The 23,940-nt window shown below is 37.2% G+C and overlaps 1 protein-coding gene across 2 annotated transcripts in view; it reads left to right on the top strand.

Annotated features, from left to right (window-relative positions):
* DHX36 (DEAH-box helicase 36) overlaps positions 1-23,940 on the top strand; it is a 49,513-nt gene that overhangs the window by 15,846 nt on the left and 9,727 nt on the right. Inside the window, exons 1-13 of one of the 2 annotated variants that reach the window (XM_089332166.1) lie at positions 1,643-1,704; positions 3,775-3,838; positions 5,264-5,404; positions 5,653-5,755; positions 7,706-7,793; positions 8,320-8,375; positions 9,759-9,823; positions 10,542-10,685; positions 14,763-14,880; positions 15,418-15,516; positions 18,289-18,462; positions 18,599-18,685; positions 19,591-19,674. In XM_089332166.1, the coding sequence (XP_089188292.1) occupies positions 5,313-5,404; positions 5,653-5,755; positions 7,706-7,793; positions 8,320-8,375; positions 9,759-9,823; positions 10,542-10,685; positions 14,763-14,880; positions 15,418-15,516; positions 18,289-18,462; positions 18,599-18,685; positions 19,591-19,674 (1,110 nt within the window). In that variant the 5' untranslated portion in view covers positions 1,643-1,704; positions 3,775-3,838; positions 5,264-5,312. Of the gene's footprint in view, positions 1-1,622; positions 1,705-3,774; positions 3,839-5,263; positions 5,405-5,652; positions 5,756-7,705; positions 7,794-8,319; positions 8,376-9,758; positions 9,824-10,541; positions 10,686-14,762; positions 14,881-15,417; positions 15,517-18,288; positions 18,463-18,598; positions 18,686-19,590; positions 19,675-23,940 lie in introns of those variants that run through there. The other variant, XM_002716304.6, reaches the window with a different exon arrangement.

Below are 23,940 nucleotides of genomic sequence, written 5' to 3' on the forward strand. Positions count from 1 at the left end.
GCTTCTCGACTTATGGAAAAGATATATAGGGGCTGGCACTATGGTGTAATGGTTTAAGCTACTGCCTGTAATGCCAGCATCCCATATGAACACCGATTCAAGTACTGGCCACTCTGCTTCCAATGCAGCTCCCTGCTAATGCACCTGGGAAAGCAGTGGAAGATCACCCAAGTGATTGGGCCCCTGCCACCCACATGGGAGACCAGGAAGAAGCTCCTGGCTCCTAGCTTGGGCCTGGCCTAGCCTTGGCCTTTAAGGCATTTGGGAAGTGAACCAGCAGATGCAAAATAATTTCTCTCTCTCTCTGCTTCTGCCTCTCCTCTAACTCTGACTTTCAAATAAGTAAATAATTAAAAAAAAAAAAAAAACATGTAGCTTCTTGATGCTACCACTAGATAATTAAGTTAATACCATTGCCATCAACCTACAGATGTGAATAAATTTATATACTTTTTTTTCCTTTCTGTGGCTTTCATATACCATCACAAGATAGGGTGGCAGTTTGCTGTTAATAATACTAGAGACCATTTATGCCTTCAGTGCACCAAGCAGCATATTCAGCACTTTGTCTTCATTATGATCTTTTTACTGCCTTACAAGTAGATAGTGTTGTTCCCATTTTTCCAGAGAAGGCAGCCTCAACAGTTATAAATAGATCACTCAGGTTTGCAAAATTAAGCATGAGAGGCACTCAAACTAGATTTGATTAGCTGCAAAGTATATTCCTTTAAAATTGTGTCTCACTGTTTTTCCTACTTAACAGAACAGGTGGATGGAGGGAAAAAGGAAGGGAATTAAAATGTAATATGATTATATTTAACAGATGTTCTTGTTTTCAGCTTTTTAAAGGTTTTTAAAATATTTGTGCATTCCAGTTAATTTACAAGTATTAAGTCTTTTTTTAATGAAGCACCTAGAACTAACAGAGTAGTTTGATCAAATTCATGCAAGTCAGAGGGAAAAGAGTGGCATCAGCTAAAATATTTTGACCTCTGATGCTATGCTTTACAACATATTGCTTGTTTTGTTTTTTATAAAATGTAAATAGAATAGCAGTACTAAGGTTTTTTTTTAAATAAATGAATCTGAAATAATAACAGTCTAATAGTTGGTCATGTTTTGTATTGTCCACTTTCTTCCCCTAATTCTGGGTGCCACAATCAGTGATGCTTTTTATCTAATTTCAGCTGGGATTTTGATGTTGTCTTTTTGATGAAGAGAAAGTTGGACTTCTAATTAAATAGGCTTTAGGCACAACAAAAAATAGTCTGTGATAATGTTATTTTATAGAACTGTGAGGTATGTATATAATTTAGTAAAGTTAAACAAAAAGTCCTGAACAGAAGGGCACAGCCTGGCATAATAGGGAGTGCATTTAACATGGAAAGGGTATGGGTGCATTACTATGAAATGAGTATCACAGTAATTAAGTAATAGGTTATTAAATGGAGACTAGACAATTGCTTTTTGTTAAAGTAGATATGAAAAAATAGAGTAGAACTATAAAAACTACAAGATCATTGGCTAATTTAAGAATATTAACAGGGGTGTTTTTATAATGTGTTGATTTTTCTTTTTCTGAATACTTGAGTACAGATTTATAATTTTTTCATCTGTAATAGGTAACTGTCCAATGATACATATACCTGGTTTTACTTTTCCTGTTGTGGAGTATCTGTTGGAAGACATAATTGAAAAAATAAGGTAAGTAAACATTGGGAAATAAAAGTACTAATTTAACGCTTTTCTCATATGAAACTTTAGTCAGTCTCAGAAACCCACCATTGAATGCTTCCTTCCAAAACATTTTTCCAACCTACTGCATGCTAAAAAATACCTGGAAATTTTTAAATCTTGATGCCCCATTCATATGCCATTACTAATTACAATGCAAAACCTAGATGCGTAGCCAGACATTAGTATGTTTTAAAGATTGCTAGGCAGCAAAGTTTGGGAACCTCTGTCTAGTGCTTGAACTTCTCTTCTGGTTCTCCTGCCTATTTTCAATTCTTTTTTGGCCAACTTCCATTTCCTACCCTTTAAATATGACTTCCCTTGAGGGTTCCCAGTCTTTTTTCAGTTTTGTGTAATCTTGTCTATTTTTGGACCATAGTTATGTATTTGCACATTAACTTCAGGACTGAAGCTCTTCTTGGACTCTAAACTCATTTTTACTTAGCAACATTTCAGTATCTTAACCTCTTGAACCTAACATTTTTTAAACCAAAATCATTACATTTGATTTCCCTCATATCTTAAAGCACTTTATTGCCATGTGATTTATCTCTTTATAGTTGCCTCTTTGACAAGATTTCAGGCTTTTCAAGTTCAAAGATTTTGTCTTGCTTATCTTAGTGAATAGTACATAGCACAGTGCCTGGCCTACAGTAAACATCTGAATGAATAAATTAGTGATAGATGTAGAAACAGAGGTGATGAGATTTTTCAGGACTCTACAACTTGTTAAATGACAAAATCAAGAAGTCACAGTGGGAAGGTGAGAGCAAAGAATATATAGCCTATTGTAATGGGAGAAAGTCAGTTAATTTATTTATTGAGCTTTACTCTATGCATTGTACTGTGCTAGGGTCGAACATAAAGCAAGGAAAAACTTTGTATGTTGCCTCCAAATTTGATATACAAGGGTACTTCAGAAAATTCATGAAAATGGAATTGAAAAGATAACATTTATTGTGGTGCAAACAATTTTTGAAATCCATGTCTTTTCATAATACATGTTTTTCCTGAATTACTGTTTCCAGAGAGACAGACATACACACAGTGGGCAGAACAGCCAAAACAGGGAGCTCAGTACAGGTGTTCCACTTGAGTGGCAGGAACACAACTACTTAAGTCTATCACTTGCCTCCCACCTGCAATTTGGAACTGGAGCCAGGACTCTTACCCAGGCACTCGGATGAGGGGCAAAGATATCCAGATGGTGGTCAAACACCCAACCTCTCCTCAACTTTTTGTTGTGATTTGCCATGCATTGTTTTCAAAATTTTTTTGCACCAAAATAAACTAATCTTTTAATTGTTTTTTCCATGAACTTGTTGAAATATCTTTATAAGATATTATATAAAGTCTGGAGGAAGTAGAAAGTGAGTCAGATATAAGATTATGTATGAAAGGACAGACAGGGCAAATCAGGAAATCAGTGAAAGAGGAGGAAGGAGGGAAATGTGTATCTAGAGTGTGGGACATGGCAAAAATGAGAGCATATGATGGTCTTTCATATCCTGATTTTTGTCATCGACCATAAATTTTCTGTGCACTCCCTACTCAATTCAACTTTTACCATGTGTCTCACTTCCTATCAAAGCATTTTTTGCAGTTGCTTTCTAGGAGAAAAATAGCAAAGCTTGACAACAGTAGAAATAAAATTTGGTGATCAGTAATCTAGAATTAACATGATAATGAATTGCTTTTACAAGCTTCCTTGAAAGCTGGAAATGTGCAAGGAATTAGAGTTACAGGGTATTTTAAAGTAAAAGAGGTATCTATGCCTTGTGCCCTAAGAACTCAGAAGAGTTGAAAAGGGGTAGTCCATGATTAACGACTTTTCATCAGAAGCCCCTGACTCATGAGTGCACACAGGGAAGTAAGAGAGAAGAAACACTGACCTGACGAAAGTAGGGCAAAATGATATGAAGGGTTGTGACTGGGCTCTGGGGGCCGGGGGTGGTTGAAGGTTACTTCTGTTTTTGGAATTGCTGGGAAGGGAGCCAACTGTGGGTCCATCCTGCTGACTAGGACCAATCTCTGCCTCAGGTTGCCCTACTTCAAGTTGGTGCCTCTATTTGTTTCGAAGACTTAGGGGAATCCTGGGTCACAGGTACTGAATAGGGAAGGGGATTAACACTTTTTGGGTGTCTACTATATATCAGGCACTATGCATTACCACTTTTTTGTTTTTTGTTTTTTGTTACTGTTTATTCATGCCAGTACTGTTGTAAGAGTATGAGGTACTTCAAAAAGTTCATGAAAAGTCGCAATTAAGTTTATTTTGGTGCAAAAAACTTTTTGCTGCAGAACTATTTTTCTCACAAGTGGAAATTGCATACTGTGGATAAACTATGTATGGAATTCAAAACTTTTTATGCCAAAATAAACTCATACTTTTACCATATTTTTTTCATGGACTTTTTGAAATACCCTTATGGTAATCTCTGACCTTGTCTAAAGTCACATAACTGGTCCGTGGCAAAAGAGATATCAGTTCTGTGCGACTCCAAAACTCATGTCCCAATCACCACCTGCCCTGTGCCTCATTCCATGTAGTTGCAGTTGTACTCTGAGAGACTGAGTTTAAAGTGTGGGTTCATTCTTGGTCTCTCCCCACCCCAGTGTCTCTTAAGAATTCTTAGGTAAATGTGCCTTGTGTTTAGCAATCACTGCAACATGGTAGAGTCATAATACGTAGCACTGGACAGCACACAGGAGACATAAATGTTGGTTCTAGATCTGCCATTAGCTCTGTCTGACTGAGCACAATTATGTTGTTGTTTAGCAAGGGTGTGTAGGATTGTGGATGTACACTATCTGTACCTTCTAGGGGCACTAATAAAAATGCTTAGAGAAACCTACTGAATCCAAATCAGAAGGGATCAGATGTAGGAACCTTTATTTTACAAACTCCCTGCAAGATTGCTGTGTGTAGTCAGGTTTGGAAAACTGTTAAAATCTGAGTCTTTCTCCTAGGCAGTCATCAACTGTTATTTTGAATTTAGATTGATGTTAATTTTTGTTCTATAGCAAGCTTAAGCTAAAAGTTACTCTTAATATTTTTAAAATTTTGACTACCAAAGATGGTCTAGACAGGAGTAGAGAACATCCAGCATGCAGTCTGTATAAGGCCCACAAAGTCATTTGACCTGGCCCTGCAAAGGCAACCACAGACAGGATTCTAAATTCAGTAAATCTATAGCAGGGTAATTTTTAAGTTGATAATTTTGTATGGTCCATCAGTGATGTTATAAATATCCAAACAGCCGTTGGCAGAAGAGCTCTTCACCCTTGGTCTAGATGTTTATGTATTTCAATAGAAAAGAATGATTTTTATCTATAATGCCAGATTTTATATATTAATAAATATAATGTAGTACTTAACATGATGCTTTAACTAGCATTCATAATAAAGTATAGTCAAAATGTTCTTTATAATCTGATTTTGAAGTCCTAGATGTAAAAAGTCACCAAGTTATTGGCTGAAACCAGAGTGTCAAACAAGTGAAGATATTTAAGGATATCTTTATTTTAGATATGTTCCAGAACAAAAGGAACACAGATCCCAGTTTAAGAGGGGTTTTATGCAAGGGCATGTAAACAGACAAGAAAAAGAAGAAAAAGAAGCAATCTATAAAGAACGCTGGCCAGATTATGTAAGGGAATTGCGAAGAAGGTAAGCATATTTTGTTGGAAGGTGAGAACATGCTGGCTGATTGGCTAAAACAAGTCAGGATTGTCTGCTTTAATTTGTGCATACTTAGAGGAGGGCATTGTCAATCTCATTCCAGCTAAATACCATATACTTATTTGATATTTTCAACACTATTTATTACTCTAGTAATTCTCTTCTTCCCAGAAATTGTTTTGCTCCTTTTGCAGATCAAGTGAGTTTTTATAGCAAGTTCTTTTTAACTTTGATAGGTATTCTGCAAGTACTGTTGATGTCTTGGAAATGATGGATGATGATAAAGTTGATTTGAATTTGATTGCTGCCCTTATCCGATACATTGTTTTGGAAGAAGAGGTAAGGTTTGTTCTGATTTTCACAAATGCTTTTAAAAAATTAGACTATGAGGTCAGTGTTGTAGCATAGCAGATAAAGCAGTCCCATTTGGGCACTGGTTTGTATCCCAGCTGCTCCAGTTCCAATCTGCCTCCCTGCTAATGGCCTGGGAAAAGCTGCAAAAGGTGACCTAAGTGTTTGGGCCTCTGCCACCCACATGGAAGATCCATATAAAGCTCTCCTGGCTTTGGCCTGTCCCAGTCTTGGTTGTTTTGGCCATCTGGGGAATGAACCAGTGGATGAAAGATCTGTCTCTTTAATTTTTTCAAATAAATAAATAAATCTTTAAAAACAATGAAAGATCTCTGTGAGTGAGATCCCAACGGAAAGAACGGGTCATCAAAGAAAGAGGTACCTTTCTCTGAAGGGAGGAGAGAACTTCCACTTTGACTATGACCTTGTCTAAGTAAGATCAGAGTTGACAAACTCAAGAGGCTTCCATAGCCTTGGCAGCTCATGACAAGAGCCTCGGGTGACTACTGACACCATAAATAAGAGTGTCAATTGTTAAATCAACAACAGAAGTCACTGTGCACTTACTCCCTATGTAGGATCTCTGTCCTTAATGTTTTGTACTATGTGAATTAATGGCATAACTACTACTCAAACAGTACTGTATTGTGGGGAGCAACTGGGAGCAACTCGGACTAGACTAAGTTACTGGAATTAAGACTTATTCTATGCATCTGCTCTCCCACAATATGGCGCTGAGAAGGGAGAAGCAGCTTCTACACAGCTGCCTCCAGTTCAACCAATAAACAGCAGGACCTGCTCCTGATTGGAGGAGAGCAGCGTGCTCGGCATGTGGGTAGCAGAGCATGGATTGGTGGAAGAGGACTATAAAGGAGGAGAGAGACAACATGCACCAGGAACATCTAAGGGGAGCATCTGTCTGAGGGAACACCTGTGCAGCCCCCGAGAGAGCCGGCCGGCGGTGTGCCGCTCCCCCGCGGATGTGGGGAAAGTGGTTAGGGGGAACCGCCCTTCCAGGGAGGTGGGAGGGACGGTAGCCAACCCGGGAAGAACCAGCAGCAAACCCGGGGAGGGCCGAGCAGACAAAAGAACAGCGCAGGGTCCTGTGTCGTTCCTCCATGAAGAGGGGGAGCGACATAATGGTGCCGTGACTCGGATATGAAGCCTGGCAGGGTTTAGTGTCGTTCCTCCACGAAGAGGGGGAGCGACACTGTATACTTTGTGTTTCTGTGTGGGTGCAGTCTGTTGAAATGTTTACTTAGTGTATACTAAATTGATCTTCTGTATATAAAGATAATTGAAAATGAAAATAATAATAATAATAAACCGTGAAAGAAGCTGCTTTTCATCCTGGAAGTAAGACTCTCAAAATAGCAAAAAAATGTAGGCATTTGACTTATTCATAAAAAAAAAGACTAAAGAAATGAAACATCTCGGTTATAAATCTTTTGAAAATGTCAGTTTGGATCCCAGTGGAAAGAACGGGCCATCAAAGAAAGAGGTATCTTTCTCTGAAGGGAGGCGAGAACTTCCACTTTGATTATGGCTTTGTCTAAATTAGGTCGGAGTTTGTGAACTCAAGAGGCTTCCATAGCATTGGCAGCTCATGATAAGAGCCTTGGGTGATTACTGACGTCATAAATAAAGAATGGGGTGGGAGAGGGAGTAGGAGATGGGATGGTTTGTGGGTAGGAGGGTGGTCATGGGGGAAATACCGCTATAATCAAAAGTTACACTTTCAGAATTTATATTTATTAAATATAAGTTTTTTATTAAAAAATAATAAAATAAAATGTCATTTTGTATTCTTTTAAATATTAGCTACAATTTTCATGCACTAGTATAATTTTAGAGAAGACATAAGTGTGCACAGCACTTTTACCATTAATGTGTTTTGTTCATGTAATCATTTATAATGATTGTTTCTCCTCCATATAGGATGGTGCAATACTGGTCTTTCTTCCAGGCTGGGACAATATCAGCACTTTACATGATCTCTTGATGTCACAAGTAATGTTTAAATCAGGTATAATAGTAATGTATTTTATATCATTTATAAGACTGGTATTTGAATCACATATAACACAAGAGTGATTTTCTTTGATTTTAATAAATACTGCTTTGGAGACTACCTCAGTGGCTTGGGTTTTTTTAGAAGATGGATCTTAAGTTCTGAATTTCAGATGAAGGTGGCAGATATATAGTGAAGCTCTTCTAAATTTGCCTAATAAATTGGCACTCTTAAAATGGCATTTGAGGGTTGGTTGGTTTTTCTCCTTCCATGTCTTCAGTTACGTGGTAGGAATGCAGTTAATGAACTTTTGCTCATTTAATTAGAAAAAATTACTCATCCTTTGAGTGCTCTTCAAGAATTTAGGGAAGATGATTTCATCAGTATGAAAAAATTTTCAGAAAATAAAAGAATTAGTTATATGTAGTAATGTAAATTCAGAATTACGTGACTTACATCTGAATTTGTTGTTTCATCAATGTTTGATGGCTCTTTCCTGCAAATCCTTATTGAAAAATTTAATTTTCTTTTTAAATTTCAGATAAGTTTCTTATTATACCTTTACATTCACTGATGCCTACAGTTAACCAGACACAGGTATTTTGTTAAATTTATTCATTTTCTTTCAGACTGAGGCAAACTTTGAGGACTGCTTATTGTGTGTTTTATTTTCTTTTATTTTTTAAGGAGCATTTTCAAATAGTAATCATATAAAAATACTTCCTTGAGAGCCTTTCCATGAGTCTTCAGGGAATGATTGCACAAAATCTTGAATATCAGAGGGTAATCCACAAATCAAATTAGTTTTATCAACATTAGGGAAAAGTTTAAAGAATTGGTTTCACCAATAACTTATTTGGGTTTCCTGATTAAAAGAAAAAAATATGTGAGTACCATTAAAAATAATTCAATCTAGAAATTATCTATACGTACTACAACTTGATGGTTGAGATTTTGATTTAGTAATTCAGTATATTAACAGGCATGAGATTTCATGGTTTACCAGTTATATTTTGTGAGTGGCTCTGTTAGGTAGAGATTTTCTGGAATAAGCACTGCATTTGCAGAATCAAAATAATTTTAATGGTTACAGTGTTTTCAGGTCCTGAGATAATAAAATGAATCAGAAAGTCTACCTCTCTTCCCCTTCTAGTTTCTCTACTCCTCTTTCTGTAAGATGATGTCAAGACATTTTTATTGAGACCTTGTTTTGCTCATGTGTTTATCCTCAGTAAGACCCAGCTAGTTGAATAAGATGCCAAGTACATAGAAAGGAGAGGAAGACAAATTCTTAATTCCAAAGACTGAATAGAAGGATGGATGCCTGGTGTGGAAGTACTTCCATTTTTGAACACACTAACCTAATAATTTTTGTGTGTGTGTGTGTGTGTGACTGGACAGGAAAGTAACATTTTCTCTGTTGATTATCATTTTTATAAATGAGGGGAAATAAGTTCATGCTTTTTTTTCTGCATTATTATCCTGTCTTCTAATTTGGTAGCATTGTTAAATATGGTATTGTTGGTAGGATTTAGCAATTGAAGATTTTCTTTTTTAGTATAGTCTGATTTCATGCTATCCAGTGGTGGAGCTAGCTGATATCCGTTCTAATTGGATGGATATTTTCTTCACTGGCTGGTATTGTTACCCATGTTGATTTGGCTATATAATTCTTAAAGTACTCTCCTTTTTTAAAAGACATGCCATAAATTTAAATAATTATATTTTATTTAAAATCTTGTTCATTATAAAATTGTGACAAACATGGGAGATTTAGTTTAGTTTACCAAGGGAGAATTTTGTAGTATCAAAAATCATGTATTCTTTACAAGTAATCTGCACACATTAGATAACGTATGTCAGTGACTGAACCCAAAGCAATAAGAATAAACAGTATCTCAAGTAATTATTCCTCTAATAAAAATAATGTACCAGATATTAGTGTACTTTGGGATATTAGATATTTATTTATTCTTACAGGTATTTAAAAAAACTCCTCCTGGTGTTCGGAAAATAGTAATTGCTACCAACATTGCAGAGACTAGGTAGGTATATACAGTTTTAAATATCTACTGCTGATGATTATCTAAGTTTTGAGCTCTGTGAATTACTAATATACCTTAACCTTTTTTCTCTATGAGATACTTTATACTTTTTTTGTAATTTCTTAAAAATATATTTTTTTTACTTGCTCATTGCAGTAAGCATAGTTTTCTGGTTATTTTCTAAACCTGTATTAATGTATTCCTTTTTAGAAATAGCTTTTTAAGTGGATTTTTAAAGAGCTTTTCCAAAGAAGCATGGAAGAAGATCCATTTAGGTCTTTTTGCATGGTTCTAGTTAGAGATGGTACTGTTTGGTAGTTTTATGAATATGCAGCCTTTAAACTTTCTCATAGTCCTTTGGAGGTATTAATTTACCATGCAGGGACGGAACAGATTGTGTTATAGAAGCTGATATTAAACCATGTTACTAGAGGGCTCACAGAGCTAAATATTAAACAAGTTCTGAAGTTTAGCTATGAGCAATAGAGAGTTTAGCACATGGTCTGCATAGCTGGCACTGTGCTGCCACTGTGACTACTGACACTGCCTTCTGTTAAGTGCTGGATCCCTGTAACATTGGTACAGGCGGGAAGTATGGTAGAAATGTGGAACTGGTAAAGTCAATTTGAACTAAGAAAAAAGTATACTTAACCGTATCTGTAGGCCAGTAGTGCTTTTGATGTGTTTTTAATATCTTTTTTATCTATTTTCCGAACAGTATTACCATAGATGATGTAGTGTATGTGATAGATGGAGGAAAAATAAAAGAAACGCACTTTGACACTCAGAACAACATCAGTACAATGACTGCTGAATGGGTTAGTAAAGCTAATGCCAAGCAGAGGAAGGGTCGAGCTGGAAGGTAAGATGGGAACTTTGCCTGACATCTTTGTATCACAGAAAAATTTTATGCAACAAACTGTATTGCTGGTATTTTAAAAATATTTGTCAGAACACCCCAAACAGCACTCTGACCTCAGAATCAGCCCTAAAGGCATTTGGATCTGGCTAAAAAGCCCATGAGAACGTTTCAGGAATGGAAAGTCAACACTGTGGCAAAGAATGATATACTTGAAGGATCTCTGTGAGTGAGATCCCAGTGGAAAGAAGGGGCCATCAAAGAAGGATGTACTTTTCTCTGAAGGGAAGAGAGAACTTCCACTTTACTTATGGTCCTGTCTAAATACTGACAGTTTGTGGACTTAAAGGCTTCCATCCTTTGCATCTCATGACAAGAGCCTCAGGTGATAACTGACATCATAAATAAGAGTGTCAGTTGTTAAATCAACAACAGGAGTCACTGTGTACTTTCTCCCCATATAGGACCTCTGTCCTTAATGAGTTATACTGTGAAAATTCACTATAAAATTTGTTTTCAAACAATACTTTATACTTTGTGTGTGTGTGTGGAAACTGTTGAAACCTTTACTTAGTATAGAGGAGTTCTGTATATAAAGCTAGTTAAAAACAAATCTTAATGAAGAATGGGATCAGAGAAGGAGTAGGAGGTGGGATGTGAGTGGGGTGGGAAGGTGGATATGAGGGGAAGAACTGCTGTATTTGTAAAGCTGTACCTATGAAATTTGTGTTCATTAAATAAAAGCTTTCTAAAAAAAGAGAAGAAAAAGAAATTTAGCCAAAATTTGTAAAGACATAAATGTTATTTACTAGTTTTGATTTCTGTCAATTGCAGTTTGTTTTCATATTAAAAAGTATTGCAAAAAAATTAAAATAGTTGTCAGAAGACACACATCTCCTATTATTTTTGACTTAACTGCAATCTATTTTTACATAGCAAGAATGTTTTATTCTGTTTATTTGGAAAAGTACTTGCCTAGTTTCTGTTTAATGTGTTTTTCACCTCTAGTTCCTCAGTCTAGTTCATCAAAACTAATATTCCCTATTATTATTAATTATGATCCTTTAATTTTGTTTCCATTCCTTTTTAAAAAGTATATATTGCCTAATAATAATAACAACAACTAAATACTAGTTGAGTATCAGGTCATCTCCTAAACATTTTATAGATATTGACTTGCTTCATCCTCACCATAATGCTGTGAAATAGGTTATTATCTCCCTTTCAGGGTAAGGAAATTAATTACTTTGTAAAAGTCATGCAGCTTTTAAGTAGCAGAACTAGTTACTGGTTTGGTTCACAGCAGTTTGGCTTCACAGTTTATGCCCCTAATTGATGTACTTCATAGCAGTATTGATTTTCACTTAAAGATTTGTTTGTTTATTTGAGATGCAGAATTACAGAGAGGGAGGATGAAACAGAGAGGGGTCTTCCATCTGCTGGTTCACTCGCAAATGGCTGCAATGGCCAGATTGAAGCCAGGAGCTTCATCTGGGTCTCCCACATGGGTGCAAGGTCCCAAGCACTTGGGCTTCTTCCACTGCTTTTTCCAGGCCATCAGCAGGGAGCTTGATTAGAAGTGGCGCAGCTAGGACTTGAATCAGAGCAAATATGGGATGCCTGCACCACAGGCAGAGGCTTAACCTACTGCACCATAGCACTGGCCCCAAAAATCTGTCTTAAGTGTAGGAGAGATTATTTGCTCTGAACTTTTATAAATAATGCTTTTATTTTGCTTCATTTTATTAAATACCTCACAATGTTTTTTCATTCTTCATCATATGAATAGCAGAATTAGGTATGTAATTGCAAAGAGAATTTTATATTTTGCCTCTTACAGGAAGAACAAAGAGGTTCCCATAAGTCTTCAAGCACAGACTTACGAAGAAAAGACAAGTGTTTGAAAGCTAAATAGACCATTTTATCAGCCTTTCTTTTAAATTTGTGCTTAAAGCTCTGACACACTTGCTGTAATCGTTGCAGAATATCCTAGAGGAACTTGATTTCCAGGCATGCTATTAGATTATTCAGTTTATGCTGTTGAACAAAATCATGTTTTAGTCAAAGACAATATACACTCCTATTTGATTATTAGAGGATAACTTGATAGAGAGGACCCAGCCAAGATGGGGTTTTCCCAAGCAGACTTGCCTGTCTCCACTGGGTACTTATTGAGAGAGTTTTTACTGAGGGTGTTCACTGTGGTGAATGAGTATTGAAACACATTTATTTATAAATAGTGAACACACTAAGCTTTAGGTTTGATCTCAGGGAAATATAGAAATCAGTAAATGAAGTATTACTTTTTTAAAGATTTATTTATTTATTTGAAAGGCAGAGTTATCAGAATCAGCCCTTAAGGCTCTCGGATCTGGATGAAGAGCCCATGAGAGTATTTTAGGATGGAAAGCCAAGACACTCTGGCAAAAAAAAAAAAAAAAAAAAAAAACCTAAATGAAAGGTCTCTGCGAGTGAGATCCCAGTAGAAAGAACGGGCCATCAAAGAAGGTGGTACCTTTCTCTGAAGGGAGGAGAGAACTTCCACTTTGACTATGACCTTGTCTAAATAAGATCAAAGTCAGCAAACTCAAGAGGCTTCCGTAGCCTTGGAAACTCATGACTAGAGCCTAGGGAGATTTCTGATGCCATAAACAAGAGTGTCAAATTGTTAATTCAACAACAGGAGTCACTGTGTACTTACTCCTTATGTGGGATCTCTGTCCTTAATGTGTTGTCCAATGTGAATTAATGCTATAACTAGTACTGAAACAGTATTTTACACTTTGTGTTCCTGTGTGGCTGCAAACTGATGAAATCTTTACTTAATATATACTAAATTGATCTTTGTATATAAAGATAATTGAAAATGAATCGATGTGAATGGAATGGGAGAGGGAGCGTGAGATGGGAGGGGTGCGGGTGGGAGGGAAATTATGGGGGGGGGAGCCATTGTAATCCATAAACTGTACTCTGGAAAATTATATTTACTAAATAAAAGTTTAAAAAAAAAAAGGCAGAGTTATAGAGAAGCAGAGGCAGAGAGAGAGGTCTTCCATCTGTTGGTTCACTCCCCAAATGGCTGCAATGGCAGGAGCTGCGCCAATCCGAAGCCAAGTGCCAGGAGCTTCTTCCAGGTCTCCCATGGCGATGCAGGGGTCCAAGCACTTGGGCCATCTTCTACTATTTCCCAGCACATAGCAAAGAGCTGAATGGGAGGAAGTGGAGCAGCCGAGACTCAGAACCGGCACCCATATGGGATGCTGGCACTGCGTGCAGCAGCTTTACCTGCTATGCCACAGCACCGGCCCATGAAATATTACATTTTAACTAATCCTTCATCCCACTGCTATGGTGATTAATTGTGGAATTGTTTTAATTTAGGAGGAAAAGATTCTCTTGTTAGCCCCCTCGATATAAATTCCTTTAGTAGGTTGATAGTTATTTTGGAAGCCAGAAAAAGCTTTATACTTTGTGGTCCACTGGATAGGTACTCTTTCTGCTGAAGAGATGCTTATGCATGGTACATAGCAAGTGTTGAATCTGTAGACTCATGGCAGGAATAGCAAAGATTACTATATACTTTATCGTTGTCCAAAAAGCAGCATTTATGTCACTAGTTGAAAACATAAAAGTTTCGAGTATCTCTGAAAGCTCATGAAATAGAGCTTAAAATCTTTTCCTTAAGTGGTACTGGCAGGTTGACAGAATGCCAGGATTTGTTACATAGTATGTTCACAAGGTGTGTTTGACAACTTAGGCGTAGTTGCTTACAAGTTTTATTTCACAACTCTTCACCTTAACCTAAGTAGAATGCTGTTACTGAGCATGGTAATCTGGACACTGCCAAAATAGGTAACCAATTATTGGCAGAGAGAGTTTTATGTTTCTTACAAATGTACCATGGGATAGAGGGTTTAGGCTTTTATGAAACAGGCAGAAGTGTATCACTCATAAAAGTGAAAGAATAATTTTTTGAATTAGTTATGATGAGGCTTTTAAGAAATGCTTTGCTGCCCACTTTTTTTTTCCTTTGGAGCCCTAGAGATCATTCATAACTCCTCGTAATTTTTTTTTTTTAAGAGTTCAACCTGGTCATTGTTATCATCTGTATAATGGACTTAGAGCAAGTCTTCTAGATGACTATCAGCTGCCAGAAATTTTGAGAACTCCTTTGGAAGAACTTTGTTTACAGATAAAGGTAAGTTAGAATGGAGATTTATGAAACTAAATGGGGGTGGTGTTCTCATATTCAACATTTAACTTCCTTCAGTGTATTATTAAACAGTTTTTAATCATATACTGCTCTGGAGTCTGGCTGCCTATGTTTGAATCCCACCTTCTCCCTGATGTAAAATTCTTAGAACCATCTCTGGCATATAGTTAGCGTTCAGTTGATGTTAGACACTCTGATTACATATTTAAATGTTATCCTAATTACAGGTTATTTTTTCAGCATCTTATATATTTTGATATAATTAGCCTCCTTTTGAAGATAATTGGTAATCATATGTTGAGATTTTTACTAGGTACTTTTCTTTTTAATAGAATTACTGGTGGAAAGTCGTTTATATGCTTTTAATTAAATCTTTTTATGTAGAATCACAAATATAGTCTTTATTTTTGTGAAATAATTAAAAAATCATGTATGACTTTCATGCTTTGAGTGATTCATGCAAGGCAGTACTAAATGTGTTATGCCAATATATAATGTTTGTTTAATTGTTTTTCCCCCCAGATTTTAAGGCTAGGTGGAATTGCATATTTTCTGAGTAGGTTAATGGATCCACCATCAAATGAGGCAGTGTTGCTTTCCATAAGACACCTGATGGAACTGGTAAATTTGAGTCTTTTTTTTTTTTTTTAATTCTAACTTGGATTTACTATTGTATGTAAAGTAATTTCACATGTGTAGATCCGGTTAACTGAACACCATTTGCAGGAAAGTTTATCTTCTTCCTGTGTTCTGCAGTCTTTGAGAACTAGTCTATGTGGTTTGTGTATCTTCTCTGTAACGTATCTTCTGTTGGCCTATAATTCTATCCTGAACCAATACCACACAGCCTTACTTACACTCTTTCTAATAAATTTTGCTGAGAGGTAGAACAAATCACTCTCCTTTCATTTTTTGAGAGTGTCTTGGTCTTTCTTAGTGCTTTGTATTTTCAGATACGTTTCAGAATCTTGAAATTTTGATTGAGATTTCAGGATTCTGTAAATCAGTTTGGGGCAAACAGGAACATAATCCATTTATTTATTTAGATATTTAATCTCAGTGTTGAAGAATTTTCTCTTGAGTTTTATGCATCTTAATTTTTAAAGATTATTTATTTGGAAGGCAAAGTTACACAGAGAGAGGAGAGGCAGAGAGAGGGAGGGAGGGGAAGGGTCTTCAATCAACTGGTTCACTCCAATAGGCCACACGGCTGGAACTAGACCATTCAGGAGTGCAGGGGCCTGAGGACTTGGGCCATCTTCCACTGTGGAAGATGTTCTCCATAGTGGAGAACTGGATCGGAAATAAAGCAAACAGGACTTGAACCGGCTCCCATATAGGATGCCGGTACTGCAGGCAATGGCTTTACCCGCTATGCCACAGCACCAGCCTCACATCTTAATGTTAAGATTTATTTTTAGGTTAGTGGTATTTTTGGACTTGAATCTATCTTTAAAATTCTTCATTTTCCTGAGAGTCTGATTTGCAGGAGTGAAATTATTTTGAGTATTATCTTTACATTAATACAGGAAATCCTACTTATCCTAATAACAAAATACAGATTTTTTTTTCTCTTGCATTCACAGTCACACCTTTAAATAGTTAAAATTTATTTGTTCCTTTCCAGTTCTCTAGGGCCCCTAGTACAGTGGGGAGCAGAGTGGCACAGCAGTGTTGTGCTTTGCTGTCTTGCTCATATCTCAAAGGGAAAACTGTCAGCAATTCATTGAGGATAATGATTTTGAAGATTTTTTAGTGGAAGATCTTACTAGATTGAGGAAGTGTTCTTAGTATGCTAAGGTTTTTTTTTTTTTTTTTATGTATAAATGATCAGTTTAGTCAGATACCTTTTCTGCTTCTGATGAGCCTATGCCATTGAATTACATTCATTTTTTCACATGTTAAGTAAAAATTTATTGCGTTAATAGACCTGCCAGGACTCTACTATTAGTTTTGTTTTTGTTAAGTAAAAGATTATTTAGTAGTTTTCTTCAAATGTCCTTGTCCATTTAGGTGTCAAGTTTATGCTAGGAGGTACTTGGATTTTTTTTTTTTTTTTCCATCCCTGTTTTCTGAAAGAATTTTCCTAAGATTGAAGATAGTTCCCTTTCTAAATATTTGGTAGGAATCTGTGTTGGATGGGACATCTACAATTTCTGTTGCTGCCTTGTGCCTTCTGGTATACCTAGTTATTTTGTGTACTCGAAATTTTATTCATAAAATTCTTTTAGGTAAATATTGGAGTTCTGGGAGGGTGATAACTTCCTCCAGAGAGGATTTATGTTGCTGCTACAGGAAGAGTGACCCTGACCTTTGGGCTCATGTTCCTGAATGTTTGTACTTTTCCAAAGTCAGTGCGTAATTGTTAACTTCTTGGTGTCTTCAAGCAATTTTTCTATATGTCTTCAGTGGAATAGGTGAACCAGATTACCTAGAGAATCAGAGCAGAAGTCACTCCTATTTTTCAGAGTTCTAGATAGTCCTTTATCTCTTCTAGATTCTGGGAGTTAATGCATTGCTTATCCCAAGTGTGCAGGTGTCTCTCTGGTTTTTTTACACAACTCTTAAAAATTTTTTAAAAATGTTTCTTTAGGCTGGCACCATGGCTCACTAGGCTAATCCTCCGCCTGTGGCACCTGCACCCCGGGTTTTAGTCCCGGTTGGGGCGCCAGATTCTGTCCCGGTTGCTCCTTTTCCAGTCCAGCTCTCTGCTGTGGCCCGGGAGGGCAGTGGAGGATGGCCCAAGTGCTTGGGCCCTGTACCCGCATGGGAGACCAGGAGGAAGCACCTGGCTCCTGGCTTCGGATCAGCACAGCGCACCGGCCGCAACACACCAGCCGCAATGCACTGGCCGTAGCGGCCACTTGGGGCGTGAACCAACAGAAAAAGGAAGACCTTTCTCTCTGTCTCTCTCTCACTGTCTAACTCTGCCTGTCCAAAAAAAAAAAAAAAAAACGTTTCTTTAAAGGCAGGGTGATGGGGTGGGGTAGGGAGGAGGAAAGGAGGGAATGGTTCACTTCCCAAATGTCCACAACAGCCAGGGCTGGGCTAGGCCGAAGCCAAGAGACCAAACTCACTCTAGGTTTTCCTTGTGGGCAGCAAGGGCCCAAGCACTCAAGCCATTTTATGCTTCCTCCCAGGATTCATTAGCAGGCAGCTGGATCAAAAACAGAATATCTGGGACTCAAACTTGAACTCCGATATGGGATGAGGGCTTCCCACACACTGGCTTAACTTGTTTTGGGTCACAATATCACCATCCCCCATTTTCACTGAATTTTTGCTAGTTCGTTTCTGTTTCTCTCCTAACGTTTATAGTAAAGCCAGGTTGTGGGTTAATAAGCTTCTAATGTCTTACAATGTGTCATTTAAACATAAACTCTTCCTTTATAGAATGCTTTGGATAAACAAGAAGAATTGACCCCTCTTGGAGTCCACTTAGCACGATTACCAGTTGAGCCACATATTGGGAAGATGATTCTTTTTGGAGCTCTCTTCTGTTGCTTAGACCCAGTACTCACTATTGCTGCTAGTCTCAGCTTCAAAGATCCCTTTGTCATCCCGTTGGTAAGAAAGATACAAATAAAAAGTGAGACATTTTGAGAGACAGAAAGTAGTTGTTGCTTAGGTACTTTTTCATATTTTTTAATTAGAAAGCCATTTTCTAACATCACAGAAAATTAAATTGCCTTTATTATTTAAGGGAAAAGAAAAGATTGCAGATGCAAGAAGAAAGGAATTGGCAAAAGAAACTAGAAGTGACCACCTGACAGTTGTGAATGCATTTGAGGTATAAAAAAAAATCTTGGTTGATATTGTAACAAATTATTCAGGTGAAAAGCTGACAATGAGGCAGGAACATATTTAACCTTTTAAAATCTGCATTGGAATAGATATTAGGAATAAGGTTTTGAGAATGTTTCAAATTAGGCTGACATTCGAAAGACTTAAAAATTCATTTTAAATTCGTAATGGCTCATTGCCCTTTTGGAAAAAATATGTTTTTGGGAGAATAGACAAATGAACAGTTGTTATATTTTATATTAGTCCTTTGTAATTTTGTCATGTAGGTATTCACGACACTGTTCATTAACAAATTCCTTTATTCAGAGTTAATATTTTGTTAGGAGTATCATAGTCATGTACACAATTCAGATTAGAGGGACATTTTCTGTTCTCCAAAGCCAAACTTACCCAGGTGTAAACATTTATCCTCTGTCTTTGCAAAATTCAAATGTAATTTGGCTTATACTGCCAATGTCTCCTTATTATAGCTATAGATTCAGTTTTGTACTGCATATGATCAGAAAAGTATTTTTTCTTTGAGGTTATTCAGCCTTTCTTTCTTCCTTCTTTCTTTTTCTAGATAAAAGAAAGTATGAAGTTAAATATAAATAATAGCATTGACAATTTTTTAGCAGTGCTTGTTTTGAGTAGCACATTGTATATATCATGATGGTATTTTATGTAGAATATACAATTATTACTCTACAACTTCTGCCTATTTCTATAAAGACCTGGAGCTTCATTGATGGTTATTGCTTAAAGACAATGATCGTGAAAGTTTTTTTTAGTTTGTAAATTTAGTTTACAAAAATATGAAGTCTCAGAAGATTATTACTAAATAAAAGCAAACTAGTAGCAAGCATCACTTTGGGGAACAATACAAATAAATTTCCTTTCTTTGCTCCACAGGGCTGGGAAGAAGCTAGACGACGTGGTTTCAGATATGAAAAGGACTATTGCTGGGAATATTTTCTATCTTCAAATACACTGCAGGTAATGATGACTGTGATGCAGTATTTATATATGCTAGATTAGAGACTGTATGTAGGCATTCAGTAGAGTTATCTCTGTAGCAGTCAGTTAAATGTATAGATTACATGTATTTGTATTATATATAAAATAAGGAAAATCATTAGTAAAGCAACTGCTAGAAATCAAGCAAAGATGTAATATGCGTAAAGAAAAAATAATTCTGATGAAAATAACAGGGTTCTAGAGTATTACAGCAAAGCACAGGAAGGATTAATTGTTTTACCTGTCCTTACCCTCTTGCCAATTTGATTATTCAACTTGAGAATTTTCATTAATACTCCTAAAATTGAAAAGTAGGAGGTGGTGGTGTGTTTAACTCTTCTGACTTAGTGAGGTAAAAACACCACTGACAGAGTATATAAAACAGAAGAAAGTAAACAAATATGGGATGTGCAGATCAGATTTTAGACTACACTGAGCTGGAGAAGTGACCTAAAGCCTTTGGTAATAGAACTATCCTTACCTTTTCCCAATCCTCATACTCTCCAACCACATAGCATGAGCCCTGTCAATAGATGTTTAACAAGCATCAAGAATCCAGCATGGCAAATCGAAAGTGCCCTATTGTTAGGAAAATGAAAAACAAGGGGGCATAATAACTCCAAAAGAACCATAACCAAGGAAGAAAAAAATGGAACACAGTGTATTTTGATGGAAAACACTATACTGCTGTTTTATAGAATTGACTAACTTAGTAAGAATATAAATTCAGTACAACAAAGGTAAGAAAACAAACTGTTAAATGTTAGTGTAAGACTGCTGAACTAAGAAAACAAAATTGAAGGCCAGAAAATCAAAAGGAAAAATTTGCTGCCAAGAAAGGCTTGAGATATTCAGCTGTATCCATCTGAAAAAAACAAAAAGCAGTAAGTAAAAAGTTTACAGACAAGGTGACAGGACTGATCCAGTAGGTATCTCTATATAAAAATCACATGTATTCACATGTTTGTACAAGACCATTTCTCTGAAATAGAAATAATGAAATGAACCAGAAGTGTGAAACGATGGCTGAGTCTAAGTGTCATGTGAGAATATTATGTCCAATCAAGATATTACATATAAAGACAAAGGGCAGACTTTGAAGAAAGCAGTCAAAGGTCAGGCGTTTTTCATAGCTGTTAAGATGCCAGTTGGGACACTCTTGCCGGCGCCACGGCTCACTAGGCTAATCCTCCGCCTTGTGGCACTGGCACACCGGGTTCTAGTCCTGGTTGGGGTGCCGGATTCTGTTCTGGTTTGCCCCCCTTCCAGGCCAGCTCTCTGCTGTGGCCAGGGAGTGCAGTGGAGAATGGCCCAAGTGCTTGGGCCCTGCACCCCAGAATAAGTACCTGGCTCCTGCCATCGGATCAGCGCGGTGCGCCGGCCGCAGCGCTCCAGCCGTGGTGGCCATTGGAGGGTGAACCAACGGCAAAGGAAGACCTTTCTCTCTGTCTCTCTCTCTCACTGTCCACTCTGCCTGTCAAAAAAAAAAAAAAAAGATGCCAGTTGGGACACTCACTATATCAGAGTATGTGGGTTCAAGTTCTGTCTATGTGTCCAATTCCAGTTTACTGCTATTGTGCACCCTGGTAGGCAACAGGTCCAATGATTCAAGGAATTGTGTTCCTGTAACCCACTTGAAAGACTTGGATTGACTTCTGGGTGGCCTGGACTCAACCATTATAGGTGTTTTGGGAGTGAACCAGTTGATTGGAGTACTCTTTGTGCATGTGTGTTTGTCTCTCTATCCCCCACTTTATTTCAAATAAATAAAATACAAATTTTTCAAAAAATGATTAAGAGATAGTCTACACATGAACTCCTGAAAGACTCAAGTGACAATGAAATGGCTGCCTATTTTCTTTAAAAATTTATATACTTATTTATTTGAAAGGCAGAATGACAGAACTTGCCATCTTGTTCACTCCCCAAATGGCAGCAATGGTCAGGGCTAGGTCAGGCCAAAGCCAGAAGCTTCATCCCACTCTCCCATTTGGGTGCAGGGGCTGAAGCACTTGGGTCATATCCACTGCTTTTTCAAGTGCTTTAGCAGGGAACTGCACTGGAAGTGGAACAACCAGGTGCCTATTAAGAGATGAATCAGGGGCCTGCATTGTGACTTCTGTGAAGCTGCCACCTGTGATGCTGGCTTCCCATATGGGCACTGGTTTGTGTCCCATCTGCCCCACTTTTGATCCAGTTCCTTGCTGATGGCCTGAGAAAAGCAGCAGAGGATTGTCCAAGTGCTTGAGCCCTGCTACCCACTTGGAATACCCGGATGAAGCTCCTGGCTCAGCTCTGGCCATAGCAACCACTTGAGTAGTGACCCAGCAGATGAATGACCTGTCTGTCTGTCTGTCTCTCTCTCTCTCTCTCTCTCTCTCTCTCTATATATATATATATATATATATATATACATATATATATATAAAACTCTTTCAAATTAAATTAACAAATCTTAGAAATAAAAAAAAATGATTCGAAGTGAAGACTTGGAGAATGGAAAGTACATGTCAGATCAGCGATGGTATGCATTGAAATTGTTTAAAGGGCTGGTGCTGTGGCATAGTGGGTGAAGCCACTGCCTACAGTGTTGGCATCCCATATGGGTGCTGGTTCATGTCCCAGCTGCTCCACTTCTGATCCAGCTCCCTGCTGATGCGCCTGGGAAAACAGCAGATGAAAGCCCAGGTGTTTGGGTCCCTGCACCCACATGGGAGACTTGGAAGAAGCTCCTGTATCCTGGGTTTGTATTGGCCCAGCTCTGGCCATTGCAACCATTTGGGGAGTGAAGCAGTGGATTGAAGATCTTTCTGCTTCTATCTCTCTGTAACTCTGCCTTTCAAATAAATAAATAAATAAAATTTTTTAAAAATGAGATTGTATAAGTATAGAACTAATGAAAAAATAGTCTTGAGAACTATACAAGTAGAATAAAATGTGAATATTATTATCCTGAATATAAAGTAATTGTAGTAAAAACCAGGGGATGGCTGAGAGTTAAAAGAATAGGTAGGTGGGGAAGTTAGTCACATCTTTTACAAAAGGGATGTGTACTTAAATATGACCAGTTTTATGTACTATAATCTCTTATTTTGAGTTTAAAGGAATTATCTAGGAAATATTTCTTGTGATTATGAAAATAAAGATTCATCGGTCCTTCACTTATTTCTACTTAATCTTGTTCAGATTGAAGTAAGTTTTTTAACAATTTTTTAAAAACACAGTTTTATAAAAAAATAAGTTTTATTAAAACTGATCTCATTGTTAGGATCATTTCTATGTCTCTGTCAATATATATGCATTATTAGTACCTGTTCACTTAGTTAATGATGGCTTCTGAAGAATATTAAGAGGGAGATTTCTGTATTGGCACATTTCTATATTACTTGAATTCCTTATATGGAGCCATGCATCATTTTTATAAAACAGTGATTTTTCTCATGAAAAAGGGGGAAAAGGCCTTAAACCTGTGTGCCAGTATGTTAATAGTAGTTTGGGGGAATAGAAACGAGGATTATTGGTTGTTTTTTATGCTTCTCTGTATTTTTTAATATGTGGTGGAGAGGGATTTTAAATGATCTCATAGGAGTTGAAAGAATGGTGGTTACTAGAGGTTGAGGGGAGTATATGTTTAGGAGAGATGGGGAAAGGTTGATAAATGGTTTGAAAGTTGTAGTTAGAAAAGAGGTACAAAAACAGATGGATAGACCAGTGGAACAGAATAGAAACACCGGAGATCAATCCAAACATCTATAACCAACTCATATTCGACAAAGGACCTAAAACCAACCCCTGGAACAAGGACAGCCTCTTCAACAAATGGTGCTGGGAAAACTGGATGTCCACATGCCGCAGTATGAAGCAAGACCCCTACCTTACACCTTATACAAAAATCCACTCAACATGGATCAAAGAACTAGAGATGCGCCACGACACCATGAAACTAATTGAGAGCATAGGGGAAACCCTTCAAGATATCAGAATAGGCGAAGAATTCCTGGAGAAGACTCCAGAGGCACGGGTAATCAAAGATAAAATAAACAAATGGAATTACCTAAAATTGAAGAGTTTCTTAACAGCAAAGGAAACAGTCAGGAAAGCGAAGAGGCAACCAACAGAATGGGAGACGTTATTCGCAAACCACACAACAGATAAAGGATTAACAACTAGAATCTACACAATGATCAAAAAACACCACAGAATCAAAACAAACAACCCAATAAAAAAATGGGCCAAGGACCTTAA

This window comes from Oryctolagus cuniculus, chromosome 4 (assembly GCF_051225735.1).
Source record: "Oryctolagus cuniculus isolate XC-2025 breed Fujian yellow rabbit chromosome 4, ASM5122573v1, whole genome shotgun sequence".
NCBI lineage: Eukaryota > Metazoa > Chordata > Mammalia > Lagomorpha > Leporidae > Oryctolagus > Oryctolagus cuniculus.